General features: G+C 42.7%; 2 protein-coding genes across 2 annotated transcripts; both read left to right on the top strand.

Annotated features, from left to right (window-relative positions):
* The first annotated feature begins 7,406 nt into the window (after nt 1–7,406).
* Nucleotides 7,407–11,458, top strand: LOC308151350 (ATPase SWSAP1-like). Its single transcript, XM_080524208.1, has 3 exons — nt 7,407–7,625; nt 9,502–9,870; nt 11,112–11,458. Exons 1-3 carry the CDS (start codon nt 7,410–7,412, stop codon nt 11,322–11,324), a joined length of 798 nt encoding a protein of 265 aa, XP_080380334.1. The 5' UTR covers nt 7,407–7,409; the 3' UTR covers nt 11,325–11,458.
* Nucleotides 11,459–14,505: 3,047 nt separating this feature from the next.
* Nucleotides 14,506–16,606, top strand: LOC308150626 (tetraspanin-16-like; the record flags this gene model as incomplete). Its single annotated transcript, XM_080523438.1, has 7 exons — nt 14,506–14,574; nt 14,941–15,138; nt 15,284–15,358; nt 15,468–15,575; nt 15,706–15,861; nt 16,026–16,109; nt 16,520–16,606. The coding sequence occupies 7 exons, from the start codon at nt 14,506–14,508 to the stop codon at nt 16,604–16,606; spliced, it is 777 nt and encodes a 258-aa protein (XP_080379564.1).
* Between the last annotated feature and the right edge of the window lie 3,839 nt (nt 16,607–20,445).

A 20,445-nucleotide genomic window follows, 5' to 3' on the forward strand; every position in this document is an offset into this window, starting at 1 on the left:
TGCATTATAGTTATGATGATTGTACCCCACTGGAAAACACATTGGAAAAACCCCATTGGAAACTGCACTTCTGTACCCCAGTAGAGAGGTGTGGCCACTGTGGAACGTCAGTCTAATGATCTATGTGTGAACTCATGTGCCTCGCCTGGCATCATGGCATTGGATAAGTCTTATCTCCAGCCCATGCCCTGTTGTCTTATCTGTCCTACATGCTGTGACCTCACATTCTCATACTCAACTCATATGACAAAGCCATGTCACCTCCTGTCCACCCGCTTGCTGTGTGCAGGGGCTTCCATTTGAAACAATGAGAGCGGCAGTAACAGAATTGCGGTTCATTTGGCATCTGACATCTTTTTGTTCTCACCTGAAAGGACCCCAACAATGAGTGTTTAGTACACAGTTTAATGAAATAAAAGTTTTTTTTAAAACATCCATACAAAATACACTAATATATCGACATCATAATATGCATGATATTGACACTTTTTTTTTTACCTTTAACGAAACAGGAATTGGCCTATACACTGAGGGTCAGTAAATAGAGATTATCACCACAGTGGTAACGTAAAGAAAGACCTGAGAAAGTATTTACGACATAATGTTGAAATAACTTCAAAAGCAAATGGGTTCAATAGAGACAAATAGAATATATCTAAATAAATGTACATGAACCTCTAAATAAATGTTATAAGAAATGTACATGATTGATGCTTTTAACCAAACTAATTCAGCAAATGGACAGTAAAGCATTTTAAACTGATTATTAGGCTGTCTTTGTTATGCAAGACCGATTATGGTTACAATGTTCTAAACCTGGTGTTTTCAAACTGAGGGGACTGTGTTCCATATCTTCTATAGGCACAATAACGATAACAACACCACCTAATTTCTCTCTAAACATCTACAGTAGGCCACAGCACATTATATGCTTATTCAGATACGCTTACTGTAAATATTGTCCACTGATATTGATATAAATATTGAGCCACTATGCAGTTGAATATTATGGACCCAATTTGAATCATCACAGATGTAGGCAAATAAGAGATGAACCATATTTCTAAGAAGAGATACTAGCGACACTATTCACATTGTTTACAGTTAGTTTTCACAAACAACTATGGTCTCTCAAAAATGTAACAAAATACTTTTACATTCAACAAGGTGGAAACTAAAAAGACAGATGGAAACAAACTTAAGTTATGTCAATTGTTTACAACATCTTGTCCTCTAGTGTGTGTGTGTGTGTGTGTGTGTGTGTGTGTGTGTGTGTGTGTGTGTGTGTGTGTGTGTGTGTGTGTGTGCGTGCGTGCGTGCGTGCGTGCGTGCGTGCGTGCGTGTGTGTGTGTGATGCAACATATTACCTAATCACCTTTTTGTCCACAGTTCAGGTGTTGTGTGATTAAGGCACAGCTACATCTTTGTGAAATGATTATTATACTGTACAATATACAACAGATGCAATTCTATTTACAAATACGTGTCAAATGAAACTTTATACTTTAGTGAAAAGATGCAAAAATAACCCTTATGATTTTACCTGGATACAATGGATCTTAAAATATAAACATTTGTTTTGTAATATCAGCTTTGGAGTGTAATAACAGCTGCCATTTGTATCAACGGGTTTCGTACTACACAGGGGAGAAGGAGTTACTGTCTTGGCAAACTCAACAAGAAACCAAATACAGTGCCATTCCTTCACAAACAAGGAAAAATAGCCCAATTTCCCCTCCCTAGAGAAACTCAGCCATCCCAACATGGGTTTGGCTCCCATTCCCCCCAGAGGAGAAACATGAGATGACAGTCATGGCCTGCACAGCTGAAATCAATTCACAAATCACCCAGCAGCTCACCTGAACAATCACCACTCCCTTTAGTCTGCAGTCCCACAGTTGAGGATTCAGTTCAACAAACACACTGTGGTAGGAACATTTGCCTATTGCAGTGCTATGCTCAAACCAACTGTTTGCAGAGACCAGAGTGGCTGACGGTGAGATGACTTGGATGTGTGTTGTTGTTTGTTTGATATCTTGGATTTGTTTGATAGCCAATTGGTTGCTGTTGGGTGTTTGATATCAAGTTCAGTTCATGGTAAAGTTAAAGGGGCGGTACATAATTTTGGGAAAACTATTTCATTACTTAAATGTTTTATTGCATTGTAAATTCCTTCATATTGTTTCTTAGCCGCTTATTTTGTGTTTATACCTTTTCAAAGGTTTTTCCACCTACTGCTACTAGTTATAAATCTGATGAAAAAGAGACAAAATTAAGTCCAAAATAAAAGGAGAAAGATAATTACTGTCTGGTCATTGGATGCAGAAAGAGTGGAGTCCCAGTGAAACTCTGGTCAAACGGTCAAAGCCCTTTCAAGTTAGGGGAAGCACAGAAAACCATCACATAACTTGACAGTTACTGATGATGTTGGTTTGTCTTTTACTAGGCCTATATCATGATTACGAGAGTACATCCACGTGCCAGTGGATTGTATAGCAAATACAATCCACTGGCACAAGAAAGGAAAGTCAATGTAGAAGCTTCGGCCAGAAAATAAAATAAAAAATGCAGTGTAGGTCAGCTTTTGACACCTGAGATCTTGTGCACAGAATTCTTGCAGGTTAGAGTAGAGCCTGTATGAATCTCTCTGCTGCAGGTTTTTCTACAATTTCCTGTGGAGAGACTGGGACGATGAGGAGTGTGAGGAGTACGCTGGGCTCATTGAGAAACGCCTTCAGCTCTACTACGACATCCAGGATGGAACCATCCCTGGTCCGCTCAGCGAGCGCTACAGGAAGACCCTGAAGGAGTACGAGTAGTAGGAGTAGTAGGAAGCGCCAGGAGCTGACCAAGTTCCAGACCAACATCCACAGGGAGGCCCTGCCATGGGAGGCTGTGGAGTGCTGGAAGAAGTTCTACGACTTGTCCATGATCTGTAACCTCCTGAAGATCTGGGAGGAGCTGCGCCTTCGGGTGGGATGGCATGGGACTTTCTACTGCCAGATATCCAAGCGCAGAAAGGGCCAGAGAGGATCAGGGAAGAGTGTGACACATATCGTGGCCCAGATGATGACAACAGACATGATCAAGAACTTCTCGTCAAACACTCTGATCCACTCTGATCTCGTCAAACACTCTGACTCTGATCCTGCAGCACAGCAACCTGTCAGCAGCTCTGGACTCCTGCTTCTCCGGTGACACGGTGGTGGTGTTCCCAGGAGAGTACCAGGCCGACGCTCTGGCGTCCCTCACTGATGACATCATCATCAAGGGAGAAGGAGAGAGGCACGAGGTGGTGTTCTACTCCAACCCGGCCCAGGACAACTTCGTGGCGTCCAAATCGTCCGAGGTGACGCTGATGAACCTGACGCTGGTGCAGCACGGGACCTGCAACGACGTGGTGGTGGTGGAGTCAGGACAGACCACCCTGGAGAACTGCACCCTGAAGTGTGACGGCACGGGGGTGTGTGTCCTGACTCCTGACCGGAGCCTCGCTGGTCATGAGGAACTGTGAGATCTTTGGCGCTCAGGGAGCAGGGGTGGAGCTGCACCCCGGCAGCACTGCAGAGCTGCATGGGAACGAGATCCACCACTGCGGCCAGCAGGCCGCTAAGGACTCCAAAGACTCCCGGGGAGGAATCTTCCTCAAGGTCCTCCCTCAGCCCCAGCTGAAGCTGTGCAACAACCACATCCACGACAACAGCGGCTACGGGGTGACCCTCCTGGTCCCGGACAGCCTGTACAAGGCCAGCCAGGAGGAGCTGGGCCAGACGGCCGGCGGGGACCAGAGAGAGGGGGAGTCGGACCACCTCTCCAAGACCCTGCAGAAGCTCGGCCTGGAGGTCCACGCCAACAAGCTGGACGCCAACACCTTGGGAGATGTCGGCCTACAGCGGTACTTGACTCGAGAACTGCTGTGCTAACTGTGTTTGTTGCACCCTACGTACAGTTCACTTTACAGTTCGCTTAATATTGTCACGTTTCATATAACCACACACTATAACTTTAGACAGATTGTTTTGTGATTTGCACTGGCTCCATAACAAGCATTGTAATAATTGAAAATATTTATGTTACGGGTGGTGGGGTCTTTTTCTGTTGGACCTGTGGTGTGTTGTTGTTTTGTCTTAATTATTTTGTTTCAGTGTGTCCCTCCTGCTGGAGCAATCAGTGAGATGCCTGGCAGCTGGGATCATCCATCAATTATCCAATCAGTTCACCACACCTTAGTCTATATAAGTTAGTTTGTTCTTTTTTTTTTTTATAATATTTTTTTATTCCAGTATAGATGTCATGTACATTGAAAAAGGCATGAATATTTTCTGTTTTTCTCCCTGCCCTCCACCCACCCCTCCCTCTTAAACATGTCTGCATACATATATACATATAGATCTGTCCATCCAGTCACACACACGCATATAAACAAGTTACCAAAAAAAAATGTTAAGTAAAGAAATAGATAAAAACTAAATTATAAGAAATTATATATATTTTTAAATATATTCACATACATACATACATATATACATACATATACACGAACAAATTATAACAATAAAATGTAGAAGAAAAATTGGGGGGGGGGAATAATATCATAAGGAATTCTGCTAGGTTGTATAAATGATGTAGTAGGAGATTGCTGCTTACATAAGTCATATTCAGGCGTCAAGTTAGTTTGTTCTGTTCTTCAAGAGAGGTGGCAGCTCTCAATATTTTTGGTATGTAATTTATGTTGCTGGTTATAGTTTTGTTTGATGCCTTGTTGTTAACCTTTTTGTTGTTCTCTTTCATTTTCTTTTAGCCGGTTACAGAGTTCGAGAGGTAGGGCACTTAGTTAGATACCTGCAGGTATACATCTGTGTCCTACACCACACGTAGATCACCCACTGTATTAGTAACATCAGCTAGTGCGGCGACACTAACCCTTGTATTTTGTTAGGTGCTACGGCACCGGCTATGGGGGTTAGGCTAGGGGGTTAGTTCTGGGGTTGTTTTCTTTTATAGGTAGATTTAGTTTTCTGGGGCTTTTCCTTTAGTGGTCGCTGCGTAGATCAGGGGGTTGGGGTCTGTGTTGTGTCTCGTCTCTGTACCGTGTGTTGTAAAATAAATTATTAATGTTTAACGGATGCCTGGTTGTCACTGGTCTACTTCATTTGCACGCTCACTGTCACATGTTATGCCGGCGGCCTCCTACCACCAGGGGGTAGGGTGTAACAATTTACATTAAAATAATACTGTTATTTTTTTTTTTTAAAAGAAGCTTCGGCCAACCATCCCAATGGCCTTCCAATGTCCTTTCACTGTTCCCCCAGCTACTATACATTGGACATTGCATGGGAACGAGATCCACCACTGCGGCCAGCAGGCCGCTAAGGACTCCAAAGACTCCCGGGGAGGAATCTTCCTCAAGGTCCTCCCTCAGCCCCAGCTGAAGCTGTGCAACAACCACATCCACGACAACAGCGGCTACTGGGTGACCCTCCTGGTCCCGGACAGCCTGTACAAGGCCAGCCAGGAGGAGCTGGGCCAGACGGCCGGCGGGGACCAGAGAGAGGGGGAGTCGGACCACCTCTCCAAGACCCTGCAGAAGCTCGGCCTGGAGGTCCACGCCAACAAGCTGGACGCCAACACCTTGGGAGATGTCGGCCTACAGCGGTACTTGACTCGAGGAACTGCTGTGCTAACTGTGTTTGTTGCACCCTACGTACAGTTCACTTTACAGTTCGCTTAATATTGTCACGTTTCATATAACCACACACTATAACTTTAGACAGATTGTTTTGTGATTTGCACTGGCTCCATAACAAGCATTGTAATAATTGAAAATATTTACATTAAAATAATACTGTTAAAAAAAATAAAAGAAGCTTCGGCCAAACATCCCAATGGCCTTCCAATGTCCTTTCACTGTTCCCCCAGCTACTATACATTGGACCTCCGGGCCTGAGTTCATAGTCTGTTCAGCTGCTTTTCCTTCGGTCCTCACCTAGCGTGGATGAGCTGCCCTGCGAGTATGGGTTGGGGTGGTTTGTGTGCGGAGGGCATCTCGTTCTTATACTCGTTGGTGAAGATAACCCCCTTCCCCATGTCATCCAGCCGACTGGAGCTCATTGGGCTGTAGTCCATGGAGACACCAGAGTCGGCCACCGCCATGTAGGTGTACCCGGGGCCCTTGGGGGGCCAGGTGTGGTTGGGGTACTCAAAGCTGGACTGGGACGAGAGGCGACCCGACCCAGAGCTCTGCTGGAGGGAGCCCAGGTCGGAGCGAGACTCAGAGAAGGATTTACTCCCCGAGGCGAAGAGGACCTGCAGGGGCATGGTCTCCTCCTGGATGTTGTCCAGAGGTTCCTCCCCGTTGGGGTTGAGGGAGACGTAGGCGTCGTGGGACTCCAGCAGGGACGACTGGGAGCGGGGCGCTGGGTGCTGGTGGAGAGCGTGGAGCTGGTCCACCAGCCAGCCCCCCTCGGTGGCGTGCACAGATGTTGCACAAACGAATGCTCAGCATCACACTGCCAGATAGCAGAGGTGGAGAACCCTGGTTGGGGTTCCAGTGCACGGAGCTGAGGCTCATGTGGGCAGGTCTGGGAGTGGTCCTGGTACCAGGTCACCAGGCTGTGGAGGCGGGACACTCTCTCCCTTTTCCCTGTAGGTACAATTAATGATCAGAGAGAGGGGGGGGGGGGGAGACTACCAAATGGGCCTAACTAAATCCTCAATGTGTGGAGGCACAGGTGGAGACTTGGATGGAGGTGAAGGGCACTGCTTACCCCTTTTCTGTTTTATGCATAGTTCTTCACCAGTCTTCTTCCTATCCGCCAAAAACAGAGGGTTACAATTATTATGGCAAAAATGACACGAGCTAAAACAACCTTGAGCTTAGACCACTTCTAGATACTGGCACTAGCCTTGTTTGACTCATTAGGGGACTGGGTCAGTATGAGAGGTTTCCTGCAGTAAAGTGGTCGGTGCTTGTCTTGTCTTGTCCACACTGTTCAATCTTAAATTGTTATTACTATAAAACTAAGGCAGTGCGTAAACTTAGCCTCTTAGAAAAAGGGTAGAAAAAATGGTTTGAAACGGAATCCGTGTGCAAGCTGCAGCCAGCCTGGCACCACACGTTCTTAAAATAAATAAAGCTTTATTGTACTTAAAACAATATTTCGTATGTGTTTTTTGCGAGAGTTCTTTACATCAAACTATATACAGCTGTGTGCCAATCAATCAGGGGGGTGGCACCTGGGGTGGCCAATCAGATTTCAGGGGTGGCCTGGGGTAGCACGTGACCTGGACACGCCCCTGCATCCTGCACTGCCATTCAACTGGACTACGCGAGAAATTACATTGAAATAGTAATGGCCGATATTTTGACCAACGTGTTTAGTACATTCGTTCCACAGACGGGGACGGGGATGTTGAAGGCTTTCAAAATGTCGCCATCATCATCTTCATGCAGTACGTTGGTGGTCGGGGACAGAAGCGTCAACCGCTCCCTACTGCTCCTCGCCGCGGTGACGGCTGCCTCTGAGTTGGGCCTCAAAGTGTTCTTTTTCACCAAGACTCCAATTCTAAGCCTTCCAAGCGCTCTTCACCACTACATGTACAACTTCAGCCCAGAACATTTAAAGGTAATTCTATCAACAGCAACACTGACTGACAACAGCCAGATAAACTGTCAACACTTCTTTGTCTCAGACTGTCAAAGTAATTGATGCCAAGATGGTAATTTCTAATGGAGATGAGGATGAGTGTGCTTTACCCTGAATAATTTAAATTGGGTCGTGTCATGACAACTGTTACACTACAGCAACTGACTCAACATTCCTTCTGTTATGTACAGTAGGCTACAAGTGAAAATGGTCTGTTCTGTAGAGATTAGGGATGCACCGAAATGAAATTTCTTGGCCGAGGCCGAAGCCGAATTTAAGGAAACACTTGGCCGAATACCGAATGTGTATCGGCAGTTTTTAATTTTATCATTGCATAAACTAAATACATTTTGCTTTTTATTCATGCTTCTCAAAGAAAGAAATTGAGATTGAAAAAAAAATAACTTTTATTGAACATTCCAGCAGACATCAGTCTATACCAACAAAGCACAATAAATAAAATAAATCAGTCAAATTAAATGTTTTTGTTTTCCCTGAATAGCTGCTGAAAGAAAATCTTTCATCAATGTAGGCCGAAGCTTTATTCATGACTTGTGTTAACAAGAATGATGTGCCATGATAATATTATTACAAAATACTTTGGAAGATTGCAAGTTAACTAATTAGGTGAACTCTCTTTAAAGAGATGCTACAGGATTTTGATAATTCTGTATGTTGTGGCTTAAGTATTGATGTCCGTATGGTTCAATGACATAGTGTTATGGCTGGGCCTTCACACACCCTCCCCCGCCCCCACAGCTCGAGCACAGCGTGCTCTCCGCCGCAGCTGAGGCTTGTCCCCGCTAATTAGATCTTCAGCCAAACCTGCACACCTGTCTCCACTCCCAATCAACCCTCTGTCTCCACTCCCAATCAACCCTCTGTCTCCACTCCCAATCAACCCTCTGTCTACATCTACCCTGGACTTCCCTTCACTCATCGTCAGTTCTTCCCTAAGAATGACCTGGCAAGTATCATCAAAACACGGCCACTATTCGGTGGTAAACATTCGGTGTTTTCACACATTCGGCCGAATACCGAATGTGCTTTATTTTGCGATATTCGGCCGAATACATTCGGTGGCCGAATGTTCGGTGCATCCCTAGTAGAGATGAGATGGGGACTTTGGCCTATCTCTTCTCACTGTCCAGTGTCTCCAGGTGGAACTCCCCTGTCTCAGTCACAGAGATGGTTTGCTTATCAGAGCAGAACATGATGGGCCCGCAGCCAAACTGAACTCTCTCCTGTCCTGAAATCAGAGGGAGAAAATATATAGTAGCCTATTTCTCAGGCCTCAAAAGCAAATGGTTGAGTTATTAACTCTATAGCCTAGGTGACAGCACTGAACAGCATGGAAGGTCAAATATGCTACACTTCCTAGACCCTAGTAGCCTAGTTCACCCGGCCCATCCTCAAGCAAAGTCGTCAATCAGATCCAATAAACAAACGCTATGACAGTCAGGGCATAATGGTTGAGAAACTGTAAACCCAGTCACTGAGACACTTCTGACTCACCTTTTGCGTTTTGAATTATGGTCAATATTAAATGGACTCACTGCACTTATATAGCGCCTTATTCCAAAGCGCTTTACAATGGCCTTTCATTCACCCATTCCAACACCAATGGCGGCAAGCTGCCATGCAAGACGTCTGCAGCAATTTGGGGTCAGTGTCTTGCTCAAGGATATCCAAGACTGGCGTCTGGTCATTCACAACACGTGGCCAGCCGTGGATCGAACTGCCAAACCGCCGACCTTGCGATCATTAGACACTGGCTCTACCTCCTGAGCCACAGCCGCCCTACAATTATATTTGAAAGCAGCTTGTTTTAAACCTTCTATTGTTTTCTTTTCAGAAAATCCAGTTTGTGTACCCCAGGACCATGGAGGAGTTGCTTCAGGAGGTGGCCCGTCAGCAGGAGTCCTCCGCGGTGTCCGCTGTGCCTCCATCCCTGCTCATAGTGGATGGACTCGAGGGCTACCTTCGCAGCGGGGCTGGGCTGACCAGTCGCTTCCAGCAGTGGGAGCAGTTCTCTGCTGCGTTTCTCTCTGGCCTGCTCTATGACACGGCTGCATTCCTCACCCAGAGTCTGGAGCAGAAGGCCACAGAAGGCCTGGCCCCCTGTCGGGTCATCGCCTCCTTTCAGTCCGAGTGGGAAGGACTCCCAGGAGGGGAACCCTCAGCACCAGACCCTATCCTCTCAGTGCTGGACCGGTACTTTCAGGTAGGGATGGGACGATTATCGTTTTTATCGTTAATCGCGATAAAAACACCCGCGATAACTTAATCGTGGAGAATTTTAATTATTTGAATAATCGCCATAATCGTATGTTATGAATAAACTGTGTTTAACAAATGTCTGGCGCTATTTTTCAGCCTAGGCTACATTACTTTTGCAGTCAAGTTAGCGACTGTTACTGTAATATAATTGCAATTCCTCACATGAGCCGCGCGCGAATATCCTCACAGAACTTGTCTCGCGCTATTGTTCAGACTGCATGGGTAACGTTACTGTCAAGTCAGCCTTGTCAGTCAGTCACTAGGTAACGTATGCTAGCCTACTCACCATGGCTGGTGAAAAACTTTAGACGGGATACTGTCAATGGCCTGCCTATTACCAGGCAGTGACAGTCTATGGCTGCAAAAGGCACGGTCGCCCCTAAGCTTTAGCAAATATATTGTGGTTTACTTAATACTGTTCAGCACTTGAGGTTACATGCAATGCATGACTTGTGCTATAGGCTAAATACAATTATTAAAGCGGCAAGTAGCAAGTGTGCGCATCAAAGGCATTAGGCACGTAACATCCATGCTGTATAAACACATGACAACCGTCCGTTATTTCCCGAACTTTGCCCGAACCCCCTGCGAGGACCCGGGGAACAACGGTACGCTCCCTGCGGCTGCTATCAGACTGGCCGCGGGAGTGAGTGTTGAGGGAGAGAGGAGACGGCAACCCTCGCTCGCCATAGACTGTATCCCTACTCGTCTCTCCTGAGCTCGGTTGTAACGTGAACCGTGGAATACGGGATATGTTAGATGCTTTACAGTAATTCCCCAAATGACCAGAATAGGAAGTTAGATTTGTCGCTGGTCGCTTTTGACTAATTAAGTCGCCAAGGGGCTCTGGAAGTTGGCAACACTGGGAGTGCGTTCTTTAAACTTCCTTGGGTACGTTAATGAAAGGTGCTGATTGGCCGAAAAGGAATTGCTCTTTCTTAAGGACCCGGATTATGGCCAGAGATATGTGCCACTAGAATCTGAATTTGAATTACTGACTTAAAATGTCCTAAAAATACAACAAAATCTAAGTTAAAGTGATTACAGTGTGTTTTATTGGCATTAAAAAAATAAAAATAATAATACTTATTTTTTAAATTCTCGCGATAATATCGTGGATCGCGATTATTTTGCCCACGATAATCGTGACATGACATTTTCTAATCGTCCCACCCCTACTTTCAGGTCCGGTGCACCTTGGACCAGGATAACGGTTCTGGCACCACTGGAGCGGGACTACAGGACGTGTGGCATGTTTACCTGTCTGGGGCGAGCATCACAGAGGCCACCTGTGCTGCTGAGGGTCAGAAGGAGGAGGAGGAGAAGGACCCAAGACTGGCACGGGAATGGCGTCTGGTCATTCACCCCAGTGGCTCGATGGAGTTTACAATGGTTTGATGGAAAATACCATCATATGGTACACACGTGACTCCTTCAACAACTGGAAATGTTCTGTGTCTCTGTTATGTTTGTGTTACCTTTGTCCAACGGAGACCTGTTGTATTATGACAATTCATGCACTGTAAACTGTTCTGAGGTCACGAAAAGTTATGTGTCGTCTTGTGTGCTATCTGTATATGTATATACATTTTTGTTTTTGTGAATAAATCTTTGACAGCATCTATTTTCGTCTTGATTTTAGTTATGCATCGCTTGTGTGATCCTGTCATGAACTCACTTTAGCCTCCCGCTGTGCTGTCATGTTACCCACAGAAATAACACGTTGACGAGCATCGTTGCAATATTCATGCAGTGCTATTTATGAACTAGATGATATAACAACCTCACATGGTGGTGATGTTGTGTAGTGTCTCACCTTGTCTCACATTCGCATTACACCATAATAGCTAAAAAAACAAAGTCAATTCACATTTTTTCCAATCATATTTAAACCTCACTTCCATTTTTGTTGCTCAGACCATCACATCACTGAAGCACACAGCCTACAAATCAACAAGCTTTGATAATAATTGCCATCCTCAAAAAAAGATTGTGTTCTGTCTGTGACACAATTGTGTGATTCAATCGCTGTTGTTGTTTCAATAAACTTTTTAATGGCCTATGGGTGTCATTATCAAAATAGTTAGCAGTCATCACCATCAATCACCTGCATTATAGTTATGATGATTGTACCCCACTGGAAAACACATTGGAAAACCCCCATTGGAAACTGCACTTCTGTACCCCAGTAGAGAGGTGTGGCCACTGTGGAACGTCAGTCTAATGATCTATGTGTGAACTCATGTGCCTCGCCTGGCATCATGGCATTGGATAAGTCTCATCTCCAGCCCATGCCCTGTTGTCTTATCTGTCCTACATGCTGTGACCTCACATTCTCATACTCAACTCATATGACAAAGCCATGTCGCCTCCTGTCCACCCGCTCGCTGTGTGCAGGGGCTTCCATTTGAAACAATGAGAGCGGCAGTAACAGAATTGCGGTTCATTTGGCATCTGACATCTTTTTGTTCTCACCTGAAAGGACCCCAACAATGAGTGTTTAGTACACAGTTTAATGAAATAAAAGTTTTTTTTAAAACATCCATACAAAATACACTAATATATCGACATCATAATATGCATGATATTGACACTTTTTTTTTTTACCTTTAACGAAACAGGAATTGGCCTATACACTGAGGGTCAGTAAATAGAGATTATCACCACAGTGGTAACGTAAAGAAAGACCTGAGAAAGTATTTACGACATAATGTTGAAATAACTTCAAAAGCAAATGGGTTCAATAGAGACAAATAGAATATATCTAAATAAATGTACATGAACCTCTAAATAAATGTTATAAGAAATGTACATGATTGATGCTTTTAACCAAACTAATTCAGCAAATGGACAGTAAAGCATTTTAAACTGATTATTAGGCTGTCTTTGTTATGCAAGACCGATTATGGTTACAATGTTCTAAACCTGGTGTTTTCAAACTGAGGCGACTGTGTTCCATATCTTCTATAGGCACAATAACGATAACAACACCACCTCATTTCTCTCTAAACATCTACAGTAGGTCACAACATATTATATGCTTATTCAGATACGCTTACTGTAAATATTGTTCACTGATATTGATATAAATATTGAGCCACTATGCAGTTGAATATTATGGATGAGTGCCGGATGAGTGCCTGAAAAAACTGAATTGTATTTTGAGAACTGAATTGTATTTTGAGAAAAAACGAATTCTATTTAGAGAAACTGAATTTGAAAACTGAATGAAAATAATGAAAACTGAATTGAATACAATTAAATCTGTCGAATACAATTCAGTTTGTGCTCAGATTCAATTCAATCTGTCAAATACAATTCAGATCTGTGAAATACAATTCAATTTGTGCTCATATTCAATTCAATCTGTCAAATACAATTCAATTTCTGATGGCACTAAAATAGCTCCATACTCCCATCACTGAACTGAGCCAGTTCATATCAAAGAAAATTACTGGATAATCACAAACTTTCTATTTGTACTTAAGTCCTGTACTTTACTGTCTACAATGAATGTACTGTAAATATGTATTTCTGGTCATTTACTGAAAACTGCATCCCACATTTGATATTGCATATTTTACCTGTGGAGGTAGTAGAAGTCACATGTGTTTGATACTATTCCTTATTCCATTCCATGCATTACAATGAGCCCATCTTCCAATTTCTACCTCCACCAGCCTCCACTGTACCGTAGACCTTCAATATTATGTCATATGTCACATTATTTCAGTGTCCATTTCACTGTTCTGCAGATTATATCAGATCATCAGACAAGGTCTATCACATTATACAACGGCTGTCGCTATCAGGAAATATAATGTAAAAAAAAATGTGGAGGATGAGATGAGAACATAAACAAGATTACTGATGCATTGTACATTTTATAATGTTTTTTAAAAATAAATGTGTATTTATCTAGCTTACGTGTTTTGTTTTCATGTACATGTACTTAACCTGAAATAGAAATAGATGACTGAACGAGGAAAAACAGTAAAGATCTTTGCAAGCAGAGGTAATGTCCTTGCTAAACCAGTATAGATTTACAAGCTCTCAAAACTTGCGAACTTTTAAATAAACGTCTCAGCCAATCAGAACAAGAAGAACTTATAGGCAACCTGTTGCTGTGGGAAACCGACTACCTGATGCTAGCTAAAGAGTTAGCCAGGCCTGTTAATAGTAGTTAAATTGTCCGAGTTTTAGACTTGAATGCTGGTGTTAAACGTAAGAATGACTAATTACAATATATTATGCTATGGCCTTTTTTCTCGTGAAATATGTTTTCATGTTTGCTATCTAGCTCGTTAGCTAATAACTAGAGTTAGTAGCCATGTTGGGCCACATTAGGAATATTAAGTTCGCCGCTAACTAGCTTGTTCGTAAGGTATGAGAACAAGAGGTACTAGAGGTACCTGTTAAACTACAGTAGTATCTGATCATTCAGACAGATAGATAAATAGTTAGATAATCAGTTATTAGAGGCATAACAATCTGATACGATGCCCCTTTCCCCCTTTGATTCTCTCAGGTTGATGAGAACTAGCTAACACTCTGCTAGCTAGCACACTGACCGGCTGACATGGCGACACCTGACAACCTGTATAAGTGGATGCGGTATTTGATGTTGCTTCTGTGTGGGATACTTTATGTAAGTATTTCTACCCCCCTTAGTACCCTATAAGCATTTATAAAGCATTTATTAGCAATAAAGCAACACTTGAAATGACATGATATTTTTTTTATGAATTAGCCTTCAATTTGCTCTTTGTCCTCCTCACAAATCTCAGATACATGAAATTCATTAATATTCATAATATAAATGTGAATCATGAATATACACAAACAGAATTGTAATATAAAGTGTAATAATAATATAATATAAACCTATTGCACTCCATCACTACATTTGAAATGTAATGAAATCAGAATCATAATTCATCAGTCGAAAACAACTCAAATGTAAAAATTATGTTCAAGAAAGGTTAAGACCCAATATCCTCCCCCTGCCTTTCATGTAAGTGGGCTTCTCCTCCTGGGTCTTGGTGCGTGGATTAGATATGGAGCAGCTACCTTTGGGGGTGTGCTGGTCCCCTACTCTGCCCAGCTTGTCTACATCAGCTATATCAGCATGGGCATGAGCGCTGTGTTGAGCAGCGCAAGTCTCATCGGCTGCTTTGGGGCCTGGAAAGAGAACCGTTTCTTCATCATACTGGTGAGAGAGAGACAATAGTCTGCTGCCTTTATTCCAAGTCGCCAGACAATGATTGTGTTGCCTATTGCTCAGTTCTATTCTCCTTTTACTGATCCTGCGAGCTCCAGTGGAGACCACTTTTACTTCAATTATATTTTCTCAACAGTTCTTCTTCGCCATGACAATGCCTTTTGTTGCTGAACTAGTGGGGACCATTTTTGTCTTTGTTTACAGGGATCTGGTAAGACAAATTCATTGTTTAACAGCATTGGAATCATAAAGTTATTGTATGATGTGGATGCACTATAAATAAATGCCTTCAAATAAGCAGCGATGCGTTTTTGTCTCAGGTTAGCTTAGTGGTGCACAACGCAAGCAGGAAGTCCCTGTTGACTGGGTATAGGGGCCCAGCAGCAACAGACCCTATCTCTACAGCGTGGAACACAGTCATGATCAAAGTAAGATGGGAACATTTTAGAAAATGCATGATTATGTGGTTCCGTTATGAGATTATTATATTTGATACATTAGATAGTTATCAATTCACATGTATTAGATTTCTCTCTCTGTGTTTTTTAATCACTTCAGTTCAAATGCTGTGGCTTTGAGAACTTGACCATGGATTTCAAGGACTCTGTGTTCAGCAAAACCACAGGGTTGAAATACCCAAAGACATGCTGTGTGAACAAGACCCTCGCAGCCTGTGACGGAATTACAGTTGTTACTAATCTGATCCAACCACAGGTACTGAGTTCTAAGGCGTTGTTACACTGTGTGTGTGTGTGTGTGTGTGTGTGTGTGTGTGTGTGCGTGCGTGTGTGTGTGTGTGCGTGTGTGTGTGTGCGTGCACGTGTGTGTGCGCGCGTGTGTGTCTGGGTCTAAAAATGCCCCCTCTGTTTTCTCCCCAGAGCTGCTTCAGCAAGGTCATTGCAGTGATCGAAGAGCAGTGTGTCATCCTGGGCTCAGCAGCCAGCGTCATATGTGTCATGGAGGTACAGTACTGTCGGCTGCGAACTACACTGCACTTTCATGGTGGAACTTTCCTCTAGATTAGGGTAACCTAAACACCTATAGGCCTGCACCTATTGTGCTACTTTTTGGGGGGTTACATTTTATCAGCTGCACTAGAGGATTTGAAAGATGAAAGACACAATGCAAATATATAATTATTTGTTTGCTAATAATGGATTTATTCATTTATTTGTGTAGATCAGACATGATCAATTCTTTTCGACTTTTTAAAGTTTCTTTTTAAAAATTCTTTTCGAAAATTTTAATTGTTATTATATTGCACTTTTTATTGTTGTATGAAGATGTGCTATACAAATAAATGTGCCATTGCCTTTGCCTATACTATACGTTCATTCATTGTTTGCTTCTCTCCCCCCTCTATTGTTTGTAGTTGGCATCAATGATCCTTGCCATGGTTCTGTTCTTTAAGCTGGAGATGAGAGGCATCATTACTAGAATAAGCAGCTTCGGAACCTAGGCCAGAGGATGCCACCACCAACCCAGACACACACAGACAATAAAGGTCTGCTAAACAATGACAGTTAATGTTTTTCTTGGAAATATTCTTGTTATATGGATTCTTTTAAAAGTTATATGAAATGTTCAATGGATGAAAAAGAAAGAGTATGTATTTTTTTTATTTTTATGTTTGATACCTGCACTGCATCTTCTCAGGTGAAGTTTACGTTGCTCATAAATATGACATTAGCGCCCCCATGTGGAATGATGTGGTTACTGAGATGTGTAGAGTGCTGGACATTGCAGTCAGGTTTTGACTTCAGGTCTAACTACCCTCAATTCATATTCATTTGAGATTGTGGTAATTCCTTGCAATTGCTGCAGTTGCACGAAATAAAAGATTGACAAGTGAACTGAATGTAAGGTTAACCTTCATTTGAACTATTGTTCACTAGGTGTCAGACTTTTGCACATCCATGAAGTCTGAGACAGGTATTGCACACTGTGTGGATGGCCAAGAATCCTTGTGAAGTAACAGATCAGCAGTTGAAAATCTAGATAATAATAATACTAACTTTTTATTTGTATAGTGCTTTTCCTGCAAACATTGCAGCTCAAAGTGCTCAAAGATGAGCAAGGGGATTTTTTATTGATTGTGGTTTCTATATTCTTCTATTGAAGGGAAACCAACTGTATTGTGAGCATAAGCCTAAGAATGACCAGATGAATTACAACACGTGGCAACTCATCACAATGATCACAATCTGTTACGCTTTTTTGGGTAAATTGCTTTTCATCGCCAACTGAACTTTCAATGTACAACTTTTACAATTTTCAATGTGAATTAAAAAGGGTGTTCTTTCCATCTATTACACATACACTATTGAAGAAGAAATGGGAGTGTTCACTTAGCTTCATACAGAACAACCTCATTTGAACTTCTGTATTTACTTTAAGGGTTTTCCTTGCTCTCTCCTCAGGGTTATACTTTTAAGGAGGCTGATACGTAAAGGGTCATAGAAGAAACAAATGACTTGGGGCTGGTTGCACAGACAACACTTAAGCCTAGTCCTGGACTAAATCACACTTTCAATTGTAGGGATTTTATTTTTAAAAAGGGATGATCTTGAGGATTCAGAGGACAAACGACACACTCAGAGATCTCTTTGGTGGTTTAATGAATCCGACTGGTCGGGAAGATGTATAGGGTACAGTCTTCAAAGTATAAAGTTCACATACATGAGTTTATGTAGTTTTCAGAGACAAAAGACTGCTATACAGCCTATAGGATTCATACACGCTAACTTACATAAGCATCCTATATGAATATTAAACAGTATGGTTCGAGGCCATGAGGTACACACAGAAACTGGCACATGAAACTGGCACATGAAACACTTGGTGCTCCTAACCTCAGGGTTCAACCACAGATCAATGATATAAACTAGGCTTGTCAACTAGATAGGGAGAGTGAGCATGAGAAACCACTTCGTGACTTACATCTTAACTACTCATTATACAAGACACACTATTCAGTGTTTAATGAAGTAATCTATCTCAAAACTACAAAAGATACATAGTTTAACCGTCAGCCATTATCCATTACAATGTAAAATCTCCATTGAAGACGCTTTTTAGTCTAGGATTAGACTTAAGCCTTGAGTTAATTGTTGTACAGTCTGTAAATATCAATCAACATCAATTAGATGGGATGCGCATCTTCTATCAAACTTTGTTTTATGTGAACACAACATAAGGTTTAATAGAGTCAATGCTGAACTATATATTTATCAATTCCATTTGTATCGGGCTGTATCGTTGCAGGAATGCAATTGCGATCGACATACGTGTGCGTGGCAGGGAACCTGTTCGGTGTCGCTAATCCTCCGATTTCTACCTCCACCAGTGCTGCACATGATGGGATCAATGATATGACACTGACTCAACACTCAACAACTGTCATACTTTTCATTGTTGGAACCACTCATAACAACTTTTTAATGTTCAGATTCAGATCAAATATTGCCTTGAGAGGGTGGGTGGCCTGCAGATCTGAAGATGTAACTATATTGTAAATGCATGTTTCATTCCCAATACTCATTCTCACGTTCCTCTTCCCATGAACACTTTCCCTCCCCCTGTCTTCTCTCTAGTTCTTTGTAATAGTGTTGGTGGTCTTCATAGCAGAGATTGCTGGAGCAGTGGTGATCCTGGTGTTTAAACCTTTGGTAAGCAAGCAGACAGCCCATCCACGGTGACTGAGTTGGTGCAGTTCACTATGTGGTTCAGAACCGACGACGTGAACTGTTCCAGGTCCTCATGCTGTATGGTGTATATGAAGATGTTATAGCTAGCTAGCTACGATTTATCATGAAAATAATGAACAGCAAGCTAGATCCAAAACTAGGGCCGGTGGAGGAGGGCAAGTGTCACATTGGACAGACTACCAAACAGAAAAATAAAGTATCTTAATCAGGGCTCTCAAGTCTCACGCATTGGGCGTGAGACACACGCATTTCAACCCGTTCACACGCTCACACGCCGCGTGTGTCTTACGCCCAATGCGTGAGACTTGAGATCCCTGATCTTAACGACAGCAAAAGTGATGGATGTCAGAAATACATTACCTGGAGATTCAATAAGGTACTTTTATATGACAGGATATGGGTTAGGGTTATATGACACCTGTAGCGAGATCATTTATTAGAATAGAACAATCAAACTTGGTGACGTACACAAATAATCCATAAGCGATTAAAACCAGAAAAATAACAAACAATGCGTAGGCCTAGCCTATAGAATATGCGTATAATGCGGTCAACAAAAATACATCGCTCCCCTCTCTCTCCACTACTGCCATGCAAGATGCGCAGGTGCTTGAATTACCTTGCAATATCACCCCCCATAACCATATGACTTCTCAATACGGTGATCAAGGCAATAAACAAACAATCAAAGTAAACTCACAATAAACCCATTAGCCTGTTATACTAAATACCCCCCTACAACACCTCAGGCAGACTGAAAGGACACACATTTCATTATCGCCTATTTCATTACTTTTGTCCATAACAACGTCGGATGGGAGTTAGAATCGGTGCTCTATTATTCTACCTAGCCCAGAGTCCCCGGATGAGTGCCTCTAAAACTGAACTCGTATTTTGAGAAAAACTGAATTGTATTTTGAGAACTGAATTGTATTTTGAGTAAAACTGAATTGTATTTAGAGAACTGAATTGTATTTTGAGAAAAAACGAATTGTATTTTGAGAAACTGAATTTGAAAACTGAATGAAAATAATGAAAACTGAATTGAATACAATTCAATCTGTCAAATACAATTCAATTTCTGCTGGCACTAAAATAGCTCCATACAAGTGTGACGGGGAGGCAGGCGAGCTGCCAGCGACCAGCTGGAACACTTTCCGTTGGCTAGTTCGACGGTCAGTTAGAAATGGCTAGTTCGTTAGCACTGTCGAAAACGTTGGTCGGTTGGTGTTTCTACGTTCCCGACGGTGTCGTGGTTTGTGCCCGTTACTTGTTTTGTGTCAAATGCATACCTTCCTACGGTTAAGAAGCTTGACGACATGTTCTCTGTGCTTTTTCGTCGGTTTTTGTTTGTCGTCCTTTTCGGATTTCGAATTGGGCGCCATTTTCCGGAGTACTATTCTCTGAGGCTTCGCTACCTCCCCGCCCCCTTGGCCCTTCCCATTGGCTGCCGGAGTCCGAGGGAACGCTCCGATTCGCTGATAAGGACGTAAATCAAATCCCAACGCAACACTGTTCACTCTCTGGATTGGTTACCGGGGCTTGCCTCCATGTACAAATGATATCTTTAATTAAGAATTAATCCATGTCA

The sequence above is a fragment of the Nansenia antarctica genome (genome assembly GCF_963989245.1).
Source record: "Nansenia antarctica genome assembly, chromosome: 2".
Classification (NCBI taxonomy): Eukaryota; Metazoa; Chordata; class Actinopteri; order Argentiniformes; family Microstomatidae; genus Nansenia; species Nansenia antarctica.